At 35.4% G+C, this 19103-nt stretch overlaps 3 protein-coding genes across 5 annotated transcripts; 2 read left to right on the top strand and 1 right to left on the bottom strand.

The window, feature by feature from the left end:
• Positions 1 to 21: 21 nt before the first annotated feature.
• On the top strand, positions 22 to 2525 carry LOC137576469 (putative gamma-glutamylcyclotransferase CG2811). Of its 3 annotated transcripts, none has more exons than XM_068289599.1 (3): positions 22 to 33; positions 1699 to 2022; positions 2091 to 2525. In XM_068289599.1, the coding sequence occupies exons 2-3, from the start codon at positions 1700 to 1702 to the stop codon at positions 2245 to 2247; spliced, it is 480 nt and encodes a 159-aa protein (XP_068145700.1). In that variant the 5' UTR covers positions 22 to 33; position 1699; the 3' UTR covers positions 2248 to 2525. The 3 variants fall into 3 exon arrangements, with proteins under 3 accessions (XP_068145700.1, XP_068145699.1, XP_068145698.1); XM_068289597.1 differs by lacking the exon at positions 22 to 33 and having other exon boundaries at positions 2091 to 2198; positions 2275 to 2525; XM_068289598.1 differs by lacking the exon at positions 22 to 33 and having other exon boundaries at positions 1451 to 2022.
• Positions 2526 to 2772: 247 nt separating this feature from the next.
• LOC137576468 (protein CDV3 homolog) lies at positions 2773 to 4076 on the bottom strand. The gene is made up of 3 exons (XM_068289596.1): positions 3763 to 4076; positions 3345 to 3668; positions 2773 to 3281 (listed from the first exon to the last, which is right to left on the bottom strand). Exons 1-3 carry the CDS (start codon positions 3988 to 3990, stop codon positions 3021 to 3023), a joined length of 813 nt encoding a protein of 270 aa, XP_068145697.1. The 5' UTR covers positions 3991 to 4076; the 3' UTR covers positions 2773 to 3020.
• A 1195-nt stretch (positions 4077 to 5271) lies between these two features.
• LOC137578090 (fatty acyl-CoA reductase 1) lies at positions 5272 to 18689 on the top strand. Its single transcript, XM_068291737.1, has 11 exons — positions 5272 to 5407; positions 9735 to 10023; positions 10088 to 10513; positions 13819 to 14257; positions 14313 to 14444; positions 14505 to 14633; positions 14704 to 14789; positions 16203 to 16641; positions 16706 to 16837; positions 16900 to 17028; positions 18387 to 18689. Exons 2-11 carry the CDS (start codon positions 9744 to 9746, stop codon positions 18505 to 18507), a joined length of 2313 nt encoding a protein of 770 aa, XP_068147838.1. The 5' UTR covers positions 5272 to 5407; positions 9735 to 9743; the 3' UTR covers positions 18508 to 18689.
• The last annotated feature ends 414 nt before the right edge of the window (positions 18690 to 19103 follow it).

The raw sequence follows: 19103 nt of genomic DNA, 5'->3' as shown, positions 1-19103 counted from the left end.
CATATGTACATATACATACAGTGGCGAGCACATGTGGATACATGTTTTGATACTGTGACTTTGAGTGGCTGTAAAACCCACATAAATGCATTAATCGATCCCAAATTTTCAACAAAAATTCATTAATAATATATAAAACGAAACACAAGAATTTTTTTTTATTATCCTTTCTTTAGCTCAAATAATCCTGAAAAAACTTAAAAATGAGCATGTATCCACTTTTGCTCGTATCACAAAACTTATAGGTTAAGGAATTTTTTTAATACTAGTCAAAAAGCCTTTGCCTTTAATCACGCTATTATTGCTCCTGGGCATACTCTCCACCAATTTTTCTATCAATCCGTGCGATAGAGTGCTCCATTCAGCTTGGACTCGACTCCAAGGCTCGCCCATTGTCCTGGGCGGATTTTCGTCGCGCGACAGTTGCTTCTTTAGCAGAACCCACGATTTTCGATCGGATTTAGATCTTGGCTTTGAGTCGGCCACTGCATCTTCAGAAAACTTTGATTTTCGAGCCATTCCTTTACAATTTTGGCCATGTGACCCGGATCACCGATAGAGATGCTCCAGCTCTGGAACCGATAATGATCAACCAACCGTAGACAACGCTAAAACAAGGTTCAGTTTCATTGAATAATGGAGTTAGTGAGTGGACAGCACGCCGGGCACTTCGCAGGATTGGCCTAACAGCTGCTATTAAGCAGCATAACCATGAGTTCTCAGCGAAGAATGTTGCAGCACGGCTTAACTTCAGCAAAGAACACAGGAATTGGAGTGTGGATGATTGGAAGATGGGTGATTTGGTCAGATGACACCAAAATCAATAGATATCAATCGAATGCAAAGGAGTAATACTGACATCGCCCTCATAAAAAAGCTTCAAAAACACCAAGTAAACGAAACTATGAAACTTAAAGGTGGCGGCTTGATGGTTTGGGGGTGATTCACCCATTGGAACGTTGGCGCATTGGTCCGAATAAATGGCATTATGAAAGAGGAAGACTATTTACATGTTGGTGAATCCAATCTTCCTGATTTTATAGATTAGAGTGGGTATCAAGAGAGCGAAGTCACTTTCCAACAGGGCGGTGATCCGGGTCACATGGCCAAAATTGTAAAGGAATGGCTCGAAAATCAAAGTTTTCTGAAGATGCAGTGGCCGACTCAAAGCCAAGATCTAAATCCGATCGAAAATCGTGGGTTCTGCTAAAGAAGCAACTGTCGCGCGACGAAAATCCGCCCAGGACAATGGGCGAGCCTTGGAGTCGAGTCCAAGCTGAATGGAGCACTCTATCGCACGGATTGATAGAAAAATTGGTGGAGAGTATGCCCAGGAGCAATAATAGCGTGATTAAAGGCAAAGGCTTTTTGACTAGTATTAAAAAAATTCCTTAACCTATAAGTTTTGTGATACGAGCAAAAGTGGATACATGCTCATTTTTAAGTTTTTTCAGGATTATTTGAGCTAAAGAAAGGATAATAAAAAAAAATTCTTGTGTTTCGTTTTATATATTATTAATGAATTTTTGTTGAAAATTTGGGATCGATTAATGCATTTATGTGGGTTTTACAGCCACTCAAAGTCACAGTATCAAAACATGTATCCACATGTGCTCGCCACTGTACATATAGAAAGAATAATTTACTTGACGAGATATAAATGCGGCATTTAAGAAAAAATTAATCACACAAGTTCAGTATGGCGAGCAGGTCGGTTGCGTGTTTACTTGTTTTCGTTTATGGTACTTTAAAAAGCGGTCAACCCAATCATCATTGGCTAACCCTACCACAAAATGGCAAATCTACATTAATTGGCAAGGGCAAAACATCTGTGAAATTTCCATTGGTCATTGGCACAAGATACAACATTCCATTTTTGCTTGATAAGCCGGGACAGGGCAATCAAATAGAAGGAGAAATCTATGAGGTTGATAAGGATATGTTTGCCAAACTTGACGAACTGGAAGAGTATCCCAAATACTATGATCGTCAACAACAGGAAATTATTACCGAGAATAATGAGTAAGACGACTTAATAATCTTTTTATTATTGTGTATGTTATGTAGAATTTTATTTTATTTTTTTTTAGAACCTTGCAATGCTGGTTATATCTGTTGCGTAAATTCCCCGACAGAATGTTGGACAAGCCCTATCTTACGTCGTATAGCAATACCTCAGAGCAGCCGTATAACGAAAAGTCAGTGCGAGATCCTAAAATAACGGCCAAAGATGACCTGAACTATTAAAATACTCATTTAATCATCCTATTCTAGCTACATCGAAAGCTACCCGGATGATATTTTCACGGATCCCTGATTGAGAAATAATACTTGGCAACGCCCCTTTATAAACGGATTACAAGCCAGTTTCATATTCTATTACAATAATTCTAATCAATTCCACTATTTGCTGAACAATAGAAACATAGAAATATCATAAACAAAGTTATTCTTGGTATTATAAACATCAATATTAAATGTCATTTTTGAGAACGATTTGAAAAAATATACTCGGTCTACAACAATTTTAGAACCTGGATTTCTCTGTAAGGGTAAGGGCAAAAAATCGATGATAATAATAACTTAGATCCATAAATAGGTGATCATTACCAATCAATAAACATATATACAAGTAGAATCTACTTTTCTTAGAAAAACTTCAAGCAAGCCCAAAAGTGGGATATCTTTCAAAGGCCTTCTTATAAACTTCATCTCAATAACAAATGTATAAAAGATAGCTAATGTAACAAAAAAAGGAACATAGAAACTCGATGAGCTTGTACAAAAGTAACGTTTATAAACGGATTTCAACGCATGGCTATTATTCATATTCTATTACAATTTGATTCCATAATTTTATATAAAAAAAGAAAAATGCATAATAAAATAACCGAAATGAACAATAGTAGTAGTCGTACTTGGTAGGCAGGGGTCCGAGGAGCGGGCGATAGGTAATGATGAAAAAAAATGCAGATGCTGGCCACTTCAAGCAGCCGCCGGCCAACAATTTCGTTTGCTACCTAGCTATCCGCTTCATCGTCCAGCGACTGGAATCGATTGGTGGCCGCCACCGGTGCCGCAGTTGTTTCCTGTACACGCTGGAAGCGTCCACCATGACGGACTTCTTCGAAGGCGGGTTCATTTTTCTTCTTACGTTGCTCCTCCGGCCGTGCGGCATTGAGGGTGGGAAAGAATTCCGTATTGGTAATATCTGGAGCGGCACGACGTGGACGCAAACCACCGCCACTAGGTCCGCTGCCGCCAGCACTGTTACTGGATTGCTACAGACACAATATACAAGATGACCAAAATGTTTTTTTTGGGAATTTTCGAGCTAAACTTACGCTAAAACGTAACGCGGGTGATATATAGACTTTCGATGACGGTTTCTCTACTTCCACGGGTACGGGAATTTGAGTCACCTCTTCAGCCGGAATCAGTTTCTTCCATGGACCATGACCGCTTCGCTTGCCGCCATTATTGGCATCTGCATTGGCATAACCGCCATCGCTATCTTCATCTTCATCGTCGTACTCTTCGTCCTGCTGCTGAGGATTTTGCTGATTTGGCTGCTTCTGCTCATTTATATTCAGTTGGCCAATTTTCAAGCCACTATAATCTTTACGCTGTTCCTCTTCGAACTCTTTCCACTCTTCCTCCACAGGAGGCTAAGATAAACAAAGACCGGCAACAAAAAAAATAATGAAAAACCAAACGCCAAATGAATATTGTGAAATCATCGAACACAGTCATTCAACTTACCGCTACGGACTCTGGCACCTTGACAACATTCTCGTTTTCAGCTACTACTGCCACGCCGCCGCCGCCAGCTCCGACTAGAGGTTCGACCTTTTTTGGTTTGGCGGCAACGTCGCGCTTGGTGCTATCCTCCAGATTCTTAACCAGCTCATCGGTAGTGACGAACTTGGGCTTGTTAGACTTCGACTTCTTCTTGTCTTTTTTCGCAAAAAAGTCGTCTAATTCGGCCATTTTTTGCCAGTGCCAATTAAAATCTGTCCAGATAGCACGTTGTAGAGCGAAGGTTCACGTTCACGTTACCATCGATTTATAATCGATGAAGAAACTGTCATCGATAAGCACCGGTAATACGATGTTTTTAGCTTTGATTTGTACTCGATTGTAGGGCTGCAACAAAATCGATGTGTGTGGCAAATAAATTTGAATATTTAGGCTAGCCGGGTTTAATTAGAAAATTTAGAAGCAGATTTTCTCTTTATTATTTGTAAGTTGAAATAAGTATAACATAAAAAGAACAGGTAAATTGAAAAATGTGTTAGTGCGATAGTTCGATGTATCTTGATATCGTCGATGGGTTATCGGCCAATTTTTATTTCTCATGCAATTTGCCATGGTAAAGAAAATAATTTAATAAGGTATGTTGAGTTAATTGTTTATGGATAAAAATTAGTTATTTGTATTAACTTTAGAAGAAAATGAAAAGAAAATGTTTTTCTTTATTGGCCCCCAAACATACTTTGCCTACTTGAGTTCGGCCCTGGAACGACATTATATAGAAGAGATTTTTTTTTCGATATATTTCGTTTATCGATAACTATTGCGCGCGCTACAATTAAATTTTCTTTTTCATGTTTAATGCTTATGACTACTGCATTTTCGTTTTCTATTTTATTGGAATTGGCCAATTCAGATCAATGTCATTTAACCTGTTTTACATCACAAATTGACCTTTTGCCAAAAACAAAAGGGAAGCACCAAAAATCTGCCAAATTTATTACAATATTCGCAACATTTGCAAAATTTACATAAGAGATTGATAACCAAATCATTAAGCTAAAACTCAAACTATTGTGAAATATCCCCAAAAAATTAACTATCAAAAGAAACAAATCCATAGCTAATTTGTTGTTGCATATATGTATGTATATGTACATAAGTCTTTTCGCATATATAATGGATCCATGCATATTTATGTACATAGACGATGGCAGGTCAAATATACCAACAAAATGTGTTTGCAGTCTGCAAAAGTTTCAGTTTTAAATCAAAGTTTCCCTTAAATTAGCCAAGTAATATATATTTATGTATTTCTGCGCCAAACATTTGCCACACACAAACACCCAAGACTTGACTTGCGGCAAACTGAGACGGCGAAGACCCATCGAATTGGCTCTATAACCAGTTAATAGATGTACCGAATAGATGCGAATCCATTCCAAAAAATCCATTCATATTGACAAGCTACAACCAGGCGGCGCTCAGTCTTCATTTGAACGTCGTAGAGTGCACAACATTAACGCGATTGTGAAACAAATACAACAAAACAAAAATAAAACCATAAAATAAAAACGAGCAAAAAAAAAATCGAAAAATTTTAACATTTTTCAAAGTGTATTTTTAATTAACAACAAACGCACTACATTAAAAGGTAATTAACAATAAACATTTTTGCACGCAACAAATCGAATTCTTTTTCATTCGCCTTGAATGGGGAAAAAGTCAACTCAATTTTTATTGCAATTTCAAAAAAAAAATTAAAAGTAAACAAATAAATATTGTGATCGTCTCATTGTCTTGGAAACTTTTCATATTATGTCAGTTAGTTTGTCTAATATATCTTGAGCAATTAGTAAAAAAAAAAAAAAAAAAACATTAAAAGCCACAAATGCCATCATTTACCTGCCCAACGAAGCATTTAATTGGAGATGTTTGATCATTTAGTTAGTTGATGTTTGCTCCACTTGGTTGTCATTGCAGTTTGCTCAAGATCGTGTCAGGGTCGGGTCATGAACTTACCCACAAAAACCAAAACAAAAAAAAAACAAAAATATGTTTAAATTAAAATGGTTTAGGGAAAATTTTTCTGACGTTTTGCATAAATCATGATGTGAATTAGGTTGATTGTTTTTGGCCATGCGCCTTGATGCCACATGTTGATTTTTTCCAATCACCTTTTGTATCTTTAACTATTTTTTTTTTTCTGGTCAATGGCAAATCTTAGCTTGGCTATCGGCTACAAAAAAGTTGATTTACATATTCCGGAGGGGATTTTTTTTCCACTCTTACGTTTTTCATTTTCGATTTCATGGTTTAATGTGCAAAGCCAAGTGGTTGTTTTTTTTTTTTTTTTCTCATCAAAGATGTGCACAACTTTTTGATAAAGTCCGCTTTAAGGTATATAACAAAATAAGGTCAAATGCATTTGAAGTCTTTAATGATTGGTAGCTAATTGTTGAAAACATATTCTATTTGTTTGCCTTGTCGATTCTAAGGGTTTTAGATGGGCAATAACAAGTAATTATATTTTATATTTTGTTTGCATTGCAAAATGTAAATACAAAAACACTGAAATCATTACAACTAGCCAAATGATTAAACTTTCCGTATGCTTTTAACCGGTTTTGGGTCACAACTTAAAATGATGGCTATAAATGTGTATATACATACTTATATACACATATGTAAAGTTAAAAAAATAAAAAAAAAAAAACATTAAGTCTTGTCATATTAATAGAGCCAGTTAACATATTACAAAACACATGAAGCTGGCGGACACGCCTCAGTGTCAAAAATTATTGTATATATACATATTTTTGATGAGAGAATAAAAATGAGAAGAATTCCATTGATGAAATTGAAAGTTTGTTATTTAAATAAAGATAAAAAGTGGGAATTCCAATTTAAATTGGACAATAAAATTAGCTTATTTAAATGATTAAGCACTTTTGAAACTCGGATACTAGGTAATTAGTGATTATTATTTTCTTCAGGCTATAGTTATATACTAATAGACAAGACGATAAGAAATAGATCTGTTTGCTATGATCTTTGACTATTTATACAATTAATTTTGGAAACATTTGTTTACAAAGTTCTAATACATTCAAATACCTTGGCTTAATAAAATTGACTTCAGTTAATATAAGAAACTCTTCTATAAGAAACAAATGGCAATATGTGGCAAAATCATTTTGTTTTTAACTTTAATAAACTATATGGTATATATTTTACTATTATTTTTCAAGTTATAAACTAATAGAAGACACAATTAAGAAACAGATTATTGGCTATTTACAAAGTTCTTACTACATTATATGCCTTACTTTGATTAAATTGACTTTACGTTCTATGAGATTCTATGAGATTATTCCTTAAGGATATCATGACAAGTTCTTTGCCTAATTTTTTATGAATTGATTTCTAAATAATAGTTATTCTTTTAATCATTGAAATGTATGAAACGCTATAAAAAGTGAACAACTTGGTGTCAAAGTTTTAAAAGTTTATTACACAAAAGAAACTATTTGATTTAATTAATTTCCACTGTAAATAGAGAGACTTTATCTAAGGAAACCTAAGTTAAATTAGCAAAAACTTTGTTTAGTTTTTATTTAGCGAGAATGTGGTCTGAAAAAATATTTAGTGCATTTGTTTTAGTCTTCAGAATGAAATTATCTCGAATTGGGCAATAAATATATATCTTGAAATAAGCCTTATAACATTTCTGTTATTTTTAAAAAGCTTTTGTAAGTGTCGCTTAATTGATACATTTTCACTTCATCCGGTGATTATTTGATTTCTCAACTAAATATGAACACTTGTTGCATGTACATACATACATAGTACATATGTATATGTATGTTGCTGCTATCAGTTTTCATGTTACATACTGACAATATTTTTCCATTTCCCCCTATCGATTCATAATTAAATATGAACATTTTGTATTAAACAATAATCTGTTAGTTGGAAATAGTTTACCAATTTTTGAATATTGCATGCAAGTTTGTTGCTTAAGTCTTTCGTTTTGACAGACATTTGATGTGGTTGTCTCTGTTTCTTCATTTGTATGTGTGTGTGCTAGAGTGTGCGTATTGTTGTGTGTGTGTGTGTGTTATGCTTATGATTTCAGTTTTAATTTTATTTTGGACAAGTTGGTAGACTTGTCTATCTTAAATTTGGAGCATTCCAAGTGAAGCGGCTGTTTTTTTGTGACTGTTGCTAGCTTTGCTGTTGTTGCTGCTGCTGCTGTTGGTGACGTATTCATTAGGCAGAAGCGTTTTAATTGGCCATAAACATGAAAATGAGGCTAAGCAACAACCACAGATATACGAACACCTAAAATTATATGGCAGGCGTTAAATGACTAGATTTCTGAATTGGCATCAACTGCAGCTCACCAGCTTTGACCCAGTCAAGGCGCCCTCTCTGTCTCTGTCTCTCTCTCTCTCTTTTGCGGTCTCTCTTTGTGCTGTTAGTTCCTCTACGTAAATACCTATACATGTACAATATATTGCAGGTACACTGCGTAGTTCAAGGTATAACTTATAACTATATCTGCATTTTAATGCCGAGTCATGCTTTCATTGCAATTCTTAAAGTGGGAATCCTTGAGTGGATTACGGATACCAATTGTTATGGTTTATAGCTAACGGTGACAACGGTGACGATGCAAACAATGCCCAAAAAATAAACAAACTACTTAACTACAAGTTGAACTGAAACCCGTTCAGTCTTCCATGAAATTACTCGTCGTTGCTGTAATCATAAATGTCATGATGCGGCGGTGTGGCCAAAGTGCAAGGCTTGGATTGCAGAAAGATATGCTGATGTTTATATGACGGATGTGACCAAGTGTAACGCAAAAAGTAATATTCAACCTCTCTCTCTCTCTCTCTGATGAGATTGTGCAAATGCATCCAATCATGATTGCGATTGCAAACCCGCTCACCGCCAACGCTTGCAACCATTTGGAGAGGAGAATAACAGGAGACGACTAAACATGAAATACAAACATACAAAAATACAAAACTACACAATTCACTTAGACATTTTATGCAGACTTCTTTTGTGCAATTGCTACCAGTTTGATTCCATCCGCCGCTCTAACTTTAAAGCCAAGTGTTGTCCAAAAAAAAAAAAAATACAACAACAAAAAAAAACCTTACATAATTCCCTCTGCCCCGAACCAAAGAAATGCGAATCAAAATCGTATAGAAACCAAACAACCGAAACCCGTTTGCAGAAACAGAAACTGAAAACGACGGCAACCTCAGCTGTGGCAGCAACTCCAGGCAGGTTGCATTGAACGCGTGCCGATTGAAACCAAGTTGTGGAGAGTTCACAACTCTTTGGCCAGAATTAGCCCAGTTTTTCCAGCTACTCTTGCAACATATTCGTCTGTCGATTATTGCAATTGGTTTTTCTTGACTGGTTTTTGCTTTCCCGGAATGTGAGAGTCAGCTAGAGTGAGTGAGTGAGTGAGTAAATCAAATAATTCAAATTGCCGTCACATTTTACCAATTCTTTTCTCATTATCACCATATATGATTTAACTTGATATTTTGCTGAAATAAATAGTGAGGGAATGCTTATAAATTGAAGTGAATGTTGTTAGGATGAGAGAATGCGAATGAAAGTGTGTCTAAAACTGTTTCATTTTTTTCATCTTATTGCCAACTAAAGTGGTTCTGGGAACTTAAATAAGAAAAATGTGCCCCCTAAAGTATGCTTTAGACTAACAAAGAATTCATTCTTTTGAAATTAGGTTGATTTTTTTGTTCCCATTAATCCAAATCTGTTCTATGAACCATAGTTCTATTGAGAATTCACAGTTCCAGTTTCCAAAGTTCATTCAAACGCTGAAATATACGACTATTGCATACTTTATGGGGCAATTTTTATTTCTTAAATTCCTTATTGTAACTAAGCTAATACTGTTTAACTAATTATGTGTTGGCATCTTCTCCTTTTAGCTAATCAAAATGACTGTGGATCTATCGCCAGTGCAAGAATATTACAAGGATAAGACAATCTTTATAACTGGAGCTTCTGGTTTTATGGGCAAAGTGCTGCTGGAGAAATTGCTGTACTCATGTCATTCACTCAAGGAGGTCATTATCATTGTCCGACCGAAGCGTGGCAAGACACCAGAGACTCGTTTGGAAGAGATGTTCAAATTGCCGATTTTCCAACGCATCAAGGATGAGCGTCCGCATATGTTGAAAAAGGTGGCCATTTTCCAGGGAGACGTGACCTATGATTGTAAGTCTGAAAAACACAAAGTACACCCGAGTTCCCCTTCCTAATTTTCCCTAATCAATTACAGTGTTGGGTCTCAGTGGTGATAATTTGAAGCATGTGGTTGATAATACCAACATTGTATTCCATATGGCTGCCACTCTTAAGTTGGAGGGCAATCTTCGTGATGCCATCGATATGAATTTGTTGGGCACACAGCGAGCTCTCAATGTGGCCAAGCAAATGAAACAATTGGAGGCCTTTGTTCATCTATCGACGGCATTTTGCAACTGCGACCAGGAGGTTATGTACGAGAAGGTTTACGAGTTTCCCCATAAACCAGAAGATCTAATGCGTCTGGCCGAATGGATGGATGTTAAGACTTTGGATGCCATCACACCCGATCTGTTGAAGCCTCATCCCAACACCTACACCTACTCGAAACGTTTGGCTGAACTTTTGGTGCGCGATCATTACGAAACGATGCCGGTTATAATAGCTCGTCCAAGCATTGGTAAGTAGCTGGAAATGCAAACGACCGACACACGGACATGTGTGTGTGTGTGTTTGTGTGGGGAGAGTTAGCTTAGTATATATACTACATAGTTAGTAGGTATATAAGCATATTGTTTATGTGGCTTGGCTTGAATCTTTGCCTCTTTGCCTTCGTCTTACCCATCTGTATGCTGTGGCAGCTTGTTTCTTATATTAATGACATTTATTTTGCGATTATTTTACAATTTTTATTTTGCGCTTTACTATTTCCCCGCCAGAAACAAAAAGTTTCCACAAAAAAAACATGTTTGTTTCTAGTTCCCCCAAAAAAAGCCACTTGACTTCTTTTGGTGGAAATTGAAACAGGCAATTGCAATCGCCAAACTAATATCTCGTTTTGCACCTTAGCCGGGTCAAGAGGCTATGCAATTAATTTGGCTTAGCTTCATATCTATGGCCCTAAGGCAATTTGCTTACCAATATTTTTAATGTATTTATATATCTTTTGGCCAGCTGTTGTCCATAAATCTCCCAAAAACTAATGATCATTTGCAATTTGAAATTGCAAAACTTTCCAATTTTATTAAATTATTGAACGGGGCTTGCAATATATTTTGCAATTATAAAATTTGTATTTATGTTGAGATGTTTAAATTTACTTTTAGTTGGGAATATTTATGTGGATTTAGAGACATTTAATCTATAACTTTGTTTTAGAGTAATTCAAATGATTAGCTTGGGGAAAAGATGGGGAAAAATATAAATTTAATAGTTAAAAATGTATGTCTCAAGGGCTTAAGTCCCATATGAAATAGTTGTGTGAATATTGAGATAGAAATTTATATATTTGTTAATTAACAAATAGACAAATGTTTACAACAAAAAAAACATGCCAATGCAGCTGCCAAGATTGCGGTCAAACAAGTCCCAGAAGCCAAAAGGCAAAAATTTGCCATTAAACTATGATTTATAGAAATGAAACGCCTTTTTAACCCAAAACAACAAAATGGCTTGTTTTACTGTCAAATCGTAAATTTTTAACAAGCAACTAACTCCTACAAACCAATTAAAAAAAACTGCAAAAATAATTTTAAAATTCGTAAAAGACAAAAAGGGTCAGAAAATATCAAAGTGTGATGCTGATAAGTCCTTAAAATTGCTTTGATTTCATGTTGTCCTTTTAATATTGGAAATTAGCAGTTCAAGATGCTATGCCTAAGCTAATCCGTTGTCCAAAATAATGTAGCCATGTTTTAATTCAAATAACATTTACTTGAGCAAACTTAAAATTTAGAGTGAATGGCCAATTAAAATTCTATCTGAGCCCTTGCCTAGGACAATGAGATTTTTGAAATTAGCCCCCTTAAGTATGCAATAGTCGAGTTTAAACCGTTTTTGGACCTTTAAAGTCATTTTAGAATATTCAGTAACCATGGACGGATCTAGAAAACAGTTTCGAATGCAGTATGATCAAAAATCTTGATTTTGAGTTCAATAGTTATATCACTTTAGCGATGAAAGCATTTACTTAGCACGAGGATTTATCGCAATTGTAAAGCTTAAAATTATTCGAAATCTGCCATTTTAAACACCCCCAGGACTCCCCCACCCACATGGATCCGTCCATGTCAGTAGCTATGAAGCCTTTATAGACAATTTGTTTTGTCTCTTATAATAAGATATTCCAAGATGTTATAAGAGTTTTTCAAAAGCGATTGGTTTGATTAGGTACTTTAAGGAGCAAATTTGGAAAATTTCTCTTAATAGTTGTAAAAGAGTTAATGGTTGTACTAGTTATTTGTGTTTTAACTATCACATTGTTTACGTTTCAAACACTTCAATAGAAAATTGATCAATTCTGAGTGATCAACACAGTAAAATAAATTTCCATTGAATGACATTAAGTTGACCAACATTCTCAATTTAAGTTATGATGTTGTTCCAAGAGTTTTATTACCAATTAGTAACACTTTAAGCAAATTACCCCTACGAATAACAAGAAAACGCATTTAAAGAACAACTTGCTTAATGACCATAATAAATATATAGCCAAGACAACTTCTTTCATATGTATCTACATATGAAGGCGCTTCTGAATGTATGTACTTACAGTCAGTTAAGTACCGGCTAATAACAATAAAATTCTAACTGGGTCATAACCTCTAGGCCATCAGTAGTCATTAGACGAGTTGAAAGAACAAAAAATTTCCACTCAAAAACAATTGTTAGATTAAAGCAAAAAAAAGAAATCGAACCTTAATACCAAAAACCAGTTTAGCTTTTCTCAGCCAATAAGCCAAAAAGCAGAACACATCTTTACATACATCTTTATAGATATGTAAATTAGTTTAGTCAATGAATGGTGTTTCTTATACTTTTTTTGTTTGGTTTAGTTCAAGGCCTAAATGACCTGCATTTTGGCTAAGAATCCATAAGTATCAATATTGGCCAACTTGATGGTTTGGCTAACAAGCTGTCAAATCTTTTAGCACGGTCCATGGTTATTTGTTTTGGTTTTTGTTTTTATCTTTAAGGAAAGCAGAGAGTTGACAGGGGATGGGAGGGGCTGAGAGGTGATACATAACCATTACCATTAATTGATATGCATAGCAATTGCTGGAGGTACATATATAATTTTTACAGCTCTTTAGCGTTAGCTTTGGGTCAAGAGACCATTAAGTGGGTGTGCCCAGGGTTGTGTGTGACTTTTGTCTCACTTTTATGTTTTCTTCTTTATTTACTTTTTGTGTTGCTTTTTCGCCGCCTTTTTTTGTTGCTAATTTATTAAAATGTTTGGGTTTTTTGTGTTAAATGCTTCTGTGATTTATGTTCCTTACAATTTTTTGTTTGTTTTTGTCAAAATTTGTCGTGTGCTTTTTCTGTGTGACACCAACAAAAACAACAACATAAACAATAAAAACATCAACATATCAGAGAACAAACAAACATCAACAACAACAACTACAAGTTTTGGCCAAGAACATCGATAACAACAACAGCAAACAACAACAAAACAAATATGACAAGCTTACAAGCGCAAAAACACCAACAAAATCTGCATAGATCCTTGAAATTACAAATTGCTTATCAAATATAACCCAGGCACCTTACACTCCCCCCATCCAGACCCCGTTACCCCCAAAAGCAAAATCAAAAGAGAAAACCGCTTTAAATATCCCCCCGCCGCCTGCTGCCTGCTGCTGCTCGAACTCCTGCTGCTCCTGCAGATCCTGTAAAGGTTGCTGCTGATGCTTCGCTCAATGTTTGTGCCTAAAGGATTTTGGATTATTGTTATATCCTACTCCTACATCCCTACAAATGCAGTTTCACCATCGGCCTATGAGCCAATACCCGGATGGGTGGATAATTTGAATGGCCCCACCGGTTTAATGGTGGGTGCCGGCAAGGGAGTCATACGCTCCATGCTCATCGATACGCGTTTTAAATCGGAAGCCATACCCGTGGACTATGCCATCAATGGCCTCTGCATTATACCCTATCAGTTTTGTCAGCTGCCCGAACGTCCTGTGGATGTTCCAGTCTATAATATAACCATTGCCGAGCATCGTAAAATGCAATGGGGTGAGGTCATTGAGTTGAGCAAGAAAATTGGTTATCAATATCCCATGGAGGCGGGTCTTTGGTATCCTGATGGCTGCATTACCACCAATAAATTGCATCATAATATCAATGTGATACTCTTCCATTGGCTGCCGGCCTATGTCATTGATTTCATACTCTTTCTGTTGGGCCAAAAGCGTTTGTAAGTGTGTGTGTGTGTGAGAGACTTGAAAGGCTATAATGCGTCTGTCCCTTAGCATGATACGGGTGCAGACTCGCATATCGGTGGGTTTGGAGGTTCTACAATTCTTTACCATGCGTGCCTGGTACTTTAAGTCGGATGCCTATACCTCACTATGGGAAATGCTCAACGACAAGGACAGGAAGAAGTAAAGTATTGATGAATGAAAGAAAAAAAGGGAAAGCTAAACTAGCGACAATTATTCTAGTTTCAACATGGACATGGATCCCGAGGAGACAGTGCCCATGTATATAGAATCCTGTGTACAGGGCGGTCGTCAATATCTGATGAAAGAATCACCCGACTCCTTGCCACGTGCCAGACTCCAGCTTAAGCTGTAAGCAAGAGGACATAAACCAAATCCCTTTGATATACATATATACATATAACTTTTTATACATTTTTAGCATGTACATTTTGGATCGTGTGTGCAAAACTGTAATCGTTGGCTCATTATGCTATTGGTCCTATGGCCTTATATCGCGAATGCTTGGCCATTGAGATGAAGGATCACATATAGCATACGATGATGCAGTTCAATTTTCAATTTGCTTAGGTTCGCTTTTCTTCTTGGTGGCTTTAAATTGTTTGTTAAACGTTTCCTTTAAGTGCAATTCTGTAAATATAAGAATAAAAATATACCGTTTTGTTTCCCTTAAGTGTTTGTGTTCTTCCAAGTGTTAAGTGTTGATCCAGAGTCAAAAAACAAAACAAAATAATGAAAAACAAAACAAAACGGAACCACACAAACAACACAACAACAAAACAAAGTTACACAAAACAAAACACAAAATTAAAACAATGTTTGAAATTTTTTTTGCTAAGATCATTTTTAAAAAGTCCCTGTTTTTGATTTTGAACCCAGTATTGATATCTAGTTTCCTTTTCATCTATATCTAATTGGTTCGCTTTCAAATCTTTTGGCTTTTAAGATCATTTTGCAATTCAAAGACAATTCAAATTGTAACCGATTTCCGTTTGAATACGATTAAAAAATTGAGAACAGGCCCCAAAATATATTTTAAAAGTTCAAAATATATATTTAAAATAGAAATTTGTCAATTTCAAAAACCTCAAAATTTAAAACATTTTAGCAAAAAGTATTTCCCATGCAAATGTAAGCTTATAAGGAAAATCTTTGTAAAAAAATGATCTTATGCAAAAAGTTGAAAGAATTCGAATACCACCCTTTGAGAATTTTTGAAATTTCTAAATTATCTATCCTTAAAAGAAATTCAAAACTGCTTAAAGTTAGAATGATCCTCTATCAAAATGATTTACCCTACAGTTCCTGAAAATTTTAAATAAACCAACGAATATCCTAAATTTACATATCCCAAATGAACATATCCTAAATAATCCTTTTCTAAACTAACCTATCCTAAGAAGAATTCGAAAACCTTCACCTGAAAATATCCCATTCGCCTATCCTTTATTGATCTATCTTAAACTAACGTATCCCAAATTTACCTATCCTAAAAAAAAATAGACAAATAATCCTGAAAATGAAGAATAAAAACATATTCCAAATTAACTTATCCGAAATAAACCTATCATAAGAAGAACTTGAAAACCTTCTCCTGATATTAAATACTTATCAAATAAGACTTTCCTTTCCTTAAGAACAATTCGACAAAAGCTCCTGTAAACTAAAAAAACCCTTTCCTTAACTAACCTATCCAAACTATCCTTATATGCTTAAAATTATATCACATTTCGGTAAATTCATTCATAACACTCACACACATTTCACATTTAACACACACCACACTCACACACACACATATCTATGGCTACGGTGATTATCATCATGGGACGGTATGTAGAACCTAAATGAAATTTGAACCAATTTATCCTTTTGGACATTTGATAATTTTATATATTCTTTTGAAATCCCTTCCTGCAGTCTCACCGGCAGCCTATGAACCCTTAGAGGGTTGGGTGGATAATCTGAATGGTCCTACAGGTCTGATGATTGGCTGCGGCAAAGGTGTCATTCGTTCGGTTTTGGTTAATCAGCAAAACAAGGCTGAGGTTATACCCGTGGATTATGCCATCAATGGTCTGATTGTGATACCCTATGAGTTCAATAAGCAAGCTCAGAGACCCGGCCAAGTGCCTGTCTATAACATCACAAATGCCGATCATCGGAAAATGACCATGGGCACTGTGGTGGAGATGAGCAAACGTATCAATAAGCAAATACCCTTCAATGCTGGGCTCTGGTATCCAGATCCTTGTGTCACAACCAATGAATATTATCATAAATTCAATGTGATTATGTTCCATATGCTGCCCGCCTATCTACTGGACTTCCTCATGCTAATCTTGGGCCAAAAGAGATTGTAAGTTTGTCAAGTCTTTGTGCATATTTGATGATTAGATTAAAATGTTTCCCTTTGTCTCTAGCATGTTGAGGGTGCAAGAGAAAATCTCTACAGGATTGGGTGTTCTGCAGTTCTTCACATTGAATGCCTGGTGTTTCCGTTCCGAACAGTATGGCTCCTTGTGGAAGAATCTAAATGACCAGGATAAACAAATGTAAGTACAAAAACTTTTCCAGTCTCTAGATATGGCTTCAATTTGTTCACTTCTTCCTATAGTTTCAATATGAACATGGATGTCAAGGAATCGGAAGAGGAGTATATGATCAATTGTGCCAAGGGAGCACGTAAATTTATACTCAAAGAGAAGGATGAGGATCTGCCCAAGGCTCGTGTCCATATGAAGATGTAACTATAATTACCTTTGATATACTCTCTTTCCTTTACTGATATCCTATTCTTTTTCTCCTAGCCAATGGATTGTTGATGTCGTTTGCAAGACTCTGATTGTCGGCTTCTTTTTCTATTATCTTTTGAAATGGTCGGGTGTTTTGGCTGTTGTATTTTAAATGGGTTTAAAGGGCGGGATTGAAAATTGTTGATCGGTCACAGGCATTTATTTACTAGTATATAGTGAAATAGTCATAGTTATAGTAGCTGAAATGAGGTTCCAAATAAATAAAAACTTTACTTTTTTGTAGGTTTTTTGTTTTGTATTCCTTTGTTGTTGTTTTATTTTCCATTTGTTAGCTTTAGTTTATTTGAAGATCATATTTACTATATGATAAACTAATATTGTTAAACCCAACATCAATTTAGTTACACCAGCAGTAACAGAACCACTTCCCGGATGGGTGGACAATATGAATGGACCCACTGGCGTTTTAATTGGCGCGGGCAAAGGTGTTATACGTTCCATGATAGTCAATGGAGATTTGAAATCGGAAGTTATACCAGTTGATATAGCCATTAATGGGCTTATACTTATACCCTATCATAATAGTCGTGTGGAGAAAAGGTGGGCATTATAAAAATTAACTTCAATGAAGTATTTTAAACTAAATTGGGTTTTTCTGATTAGACCTTTGCAGATTCCCGTGTATAATCTGACTGTGGCGGACCAAAAGAAACGTACTTGGCGTTGGATTATGGATGTGGGCCGTGATCTGGGCAAGAAATATCCTTTCGAAGCGGGTCTCTGGTATCCCGATGGCAATATGACTTCGAATAAACTTTATCATGCATTTTGTTGTGTTATGTTTATGTGGCTGCCGGCCTATTTTATAGATTTTCTTTTACTCATATTCGGACAGCGGCGATTGTAAGTGAAACTGAAATTATGAGAGATTCATCTATAATAGGAGATTCATCAACCATTTCAGCATGATTCGTGTACAAAATAAAATATCTGTGGGCTTAGAGGTCTTACAATTCTTTACCACACGTCAATGGGACTTCAAGTCAACGCATTTCGAACAGATCTACAATGATATCAGCCAAGATGACAAAAGAAAGTAAGTTTTACAAATAGATAATCTCTAAGAAAGTCAAGTTAATTAACGTTTATAACTTTACAGTTTTAAAATCAATACCGATGATGTGGATGACTATGAATATCTGAAGATTAGCATGCTGGGCGGTCGTCAATATGTAATGAAAGAACCTCTCACTTCATTGCCCAAGGCACGCATTCAACTTAAATTGTAAGTTATAAATTCACATCTTTATTTGCCTTCTATTTATTGATCGTTTCTCGTATTTTTCAGTTTATTTATGTTGGATCGTATATGCAAAACTCTCATTTTGGGAAGTCTCGCCTATTGGTTGTCCTCGAAAGTGGGTCTGATTGATTTCATCCGCTCCAGTTTTGAATTACTCCAGAAATGAAATGGAGGTCCCCACAGACATTTTATATTTTTAATGTTTCATCAATTTTTGTTTGGTTTGAAAAAACTCTCTTGGATTTTCTTTTAACATTTCTAATTCACAAAATGCATTTACTTTCAACTAATGAAATATTTTCAGGGTTTATTCTGTATACGATAGATTAAAAGGCACTTAAAGTACAAATCAAAAGGGTTTTATTTTCATGGTTGGTTGCAATGCGAAGTTGGCATTTAAAATAAAAAAATACGATCAGTTCATGATTAATTTCATTAATTAATAAATAATTACTTAATGAACAATATTAAATTAAACGATTTCCAAAAAACCGTTAATGAATTATTATGTAATCCTTAAAGAATCCAGAAGTAGCCATGATTTACTCATAAATGACTCAAAAATGTATCATTAGTGAACCAGTATGTAATCTGGAGTCATTGATAAATCTTAATGAAATCATTAAAAAATCATTAAAGAATCATTAAAGAATCATTGATTCCATAATGATTCCTTATCTTATTCTTAGAATATAATTATGAAGTTAATAATTAGGGATCATAAAAGAATCGTTAAGGAATCATTCGTGAATCCTTAGGGAG

The sequence above is a fragment of the Drosophila tropicalis genome, unplaced genomic scaffold (assembly GCF_018151085.1).
Source record: "Drosophila tropicalis isolate 14030-0801.00 unplaced genomic scaffold, ASM1815108v1 contig_593, whole genome shotgun sequence".
Taxonomy (NCBI): Eukaryota; Metazoa; Arthropoda; class Insecta; order Diptera; family Drosophilidae; genus Drosophila; species Drosophila tropicalis.
This window is presented reverse-complemented; position numbering and strand designations above follow the sequence as displayed.

Bases quoted from the DNA above. Each gene is read 5' to 3' on its own strand.
- LOC137576469 (XM_068289599.1), top strand. From the start codon at position 1,700: ATGGCGAGCAGGTCGGTTGCGTGTTTACTTGTTTTCGTTTATGGTACT. The intron at 2,023-2,090 runs GTAAGACGACTT...ATTTTTTTTTAG, and splicing joins ATTATTACCGAGAATAATGA to AACCTTGCAATGCTGGTTAT.
- LOC137576468 (XM_068289596.1), bottom strand. From the start codon at position 3,990: ATGGCCGAATTAGACGACTTTTTTGCGAAAAAAGACAAGAAGAAGTCG. The intron at 3,669-3,762 runs GTAAGTTGAATG...TGTTTATCTTAG, and splicing joins AGGTGCCAGAGTCCGTAGCG to CCTCCTGTGGAGGAAGAGTG. The intron at 3,282-3,344 runs GTAAGTTTAGCT...TTGTGTCTGTAG, and splicing joins CACCCGCGTTACGTTTTAGC to CAATCCAGTAACAGTGCTGG.
- LOC137578090 (XM_068291737.1), top strand. From the start codon at position 9,744: ATGACTGTGGATCTATCGCCAGTGCAAGAATATTACAAGGATAAGACA. The intron at 14,258-14,312 runs GTAAGTGTGTGT...TCTGTCCCTTAG, and splicing joins CTGTTGGGCCAAAAGCGTTT to CATGATACGGGTGCAGACTC. The intron at 16,838-16,899 runs GTAAGTACAAAA...TTCTTCCTATAG, and splicing joins AATGACCAGGATAAACAAAT to TTTCAATATGAACATGGATG.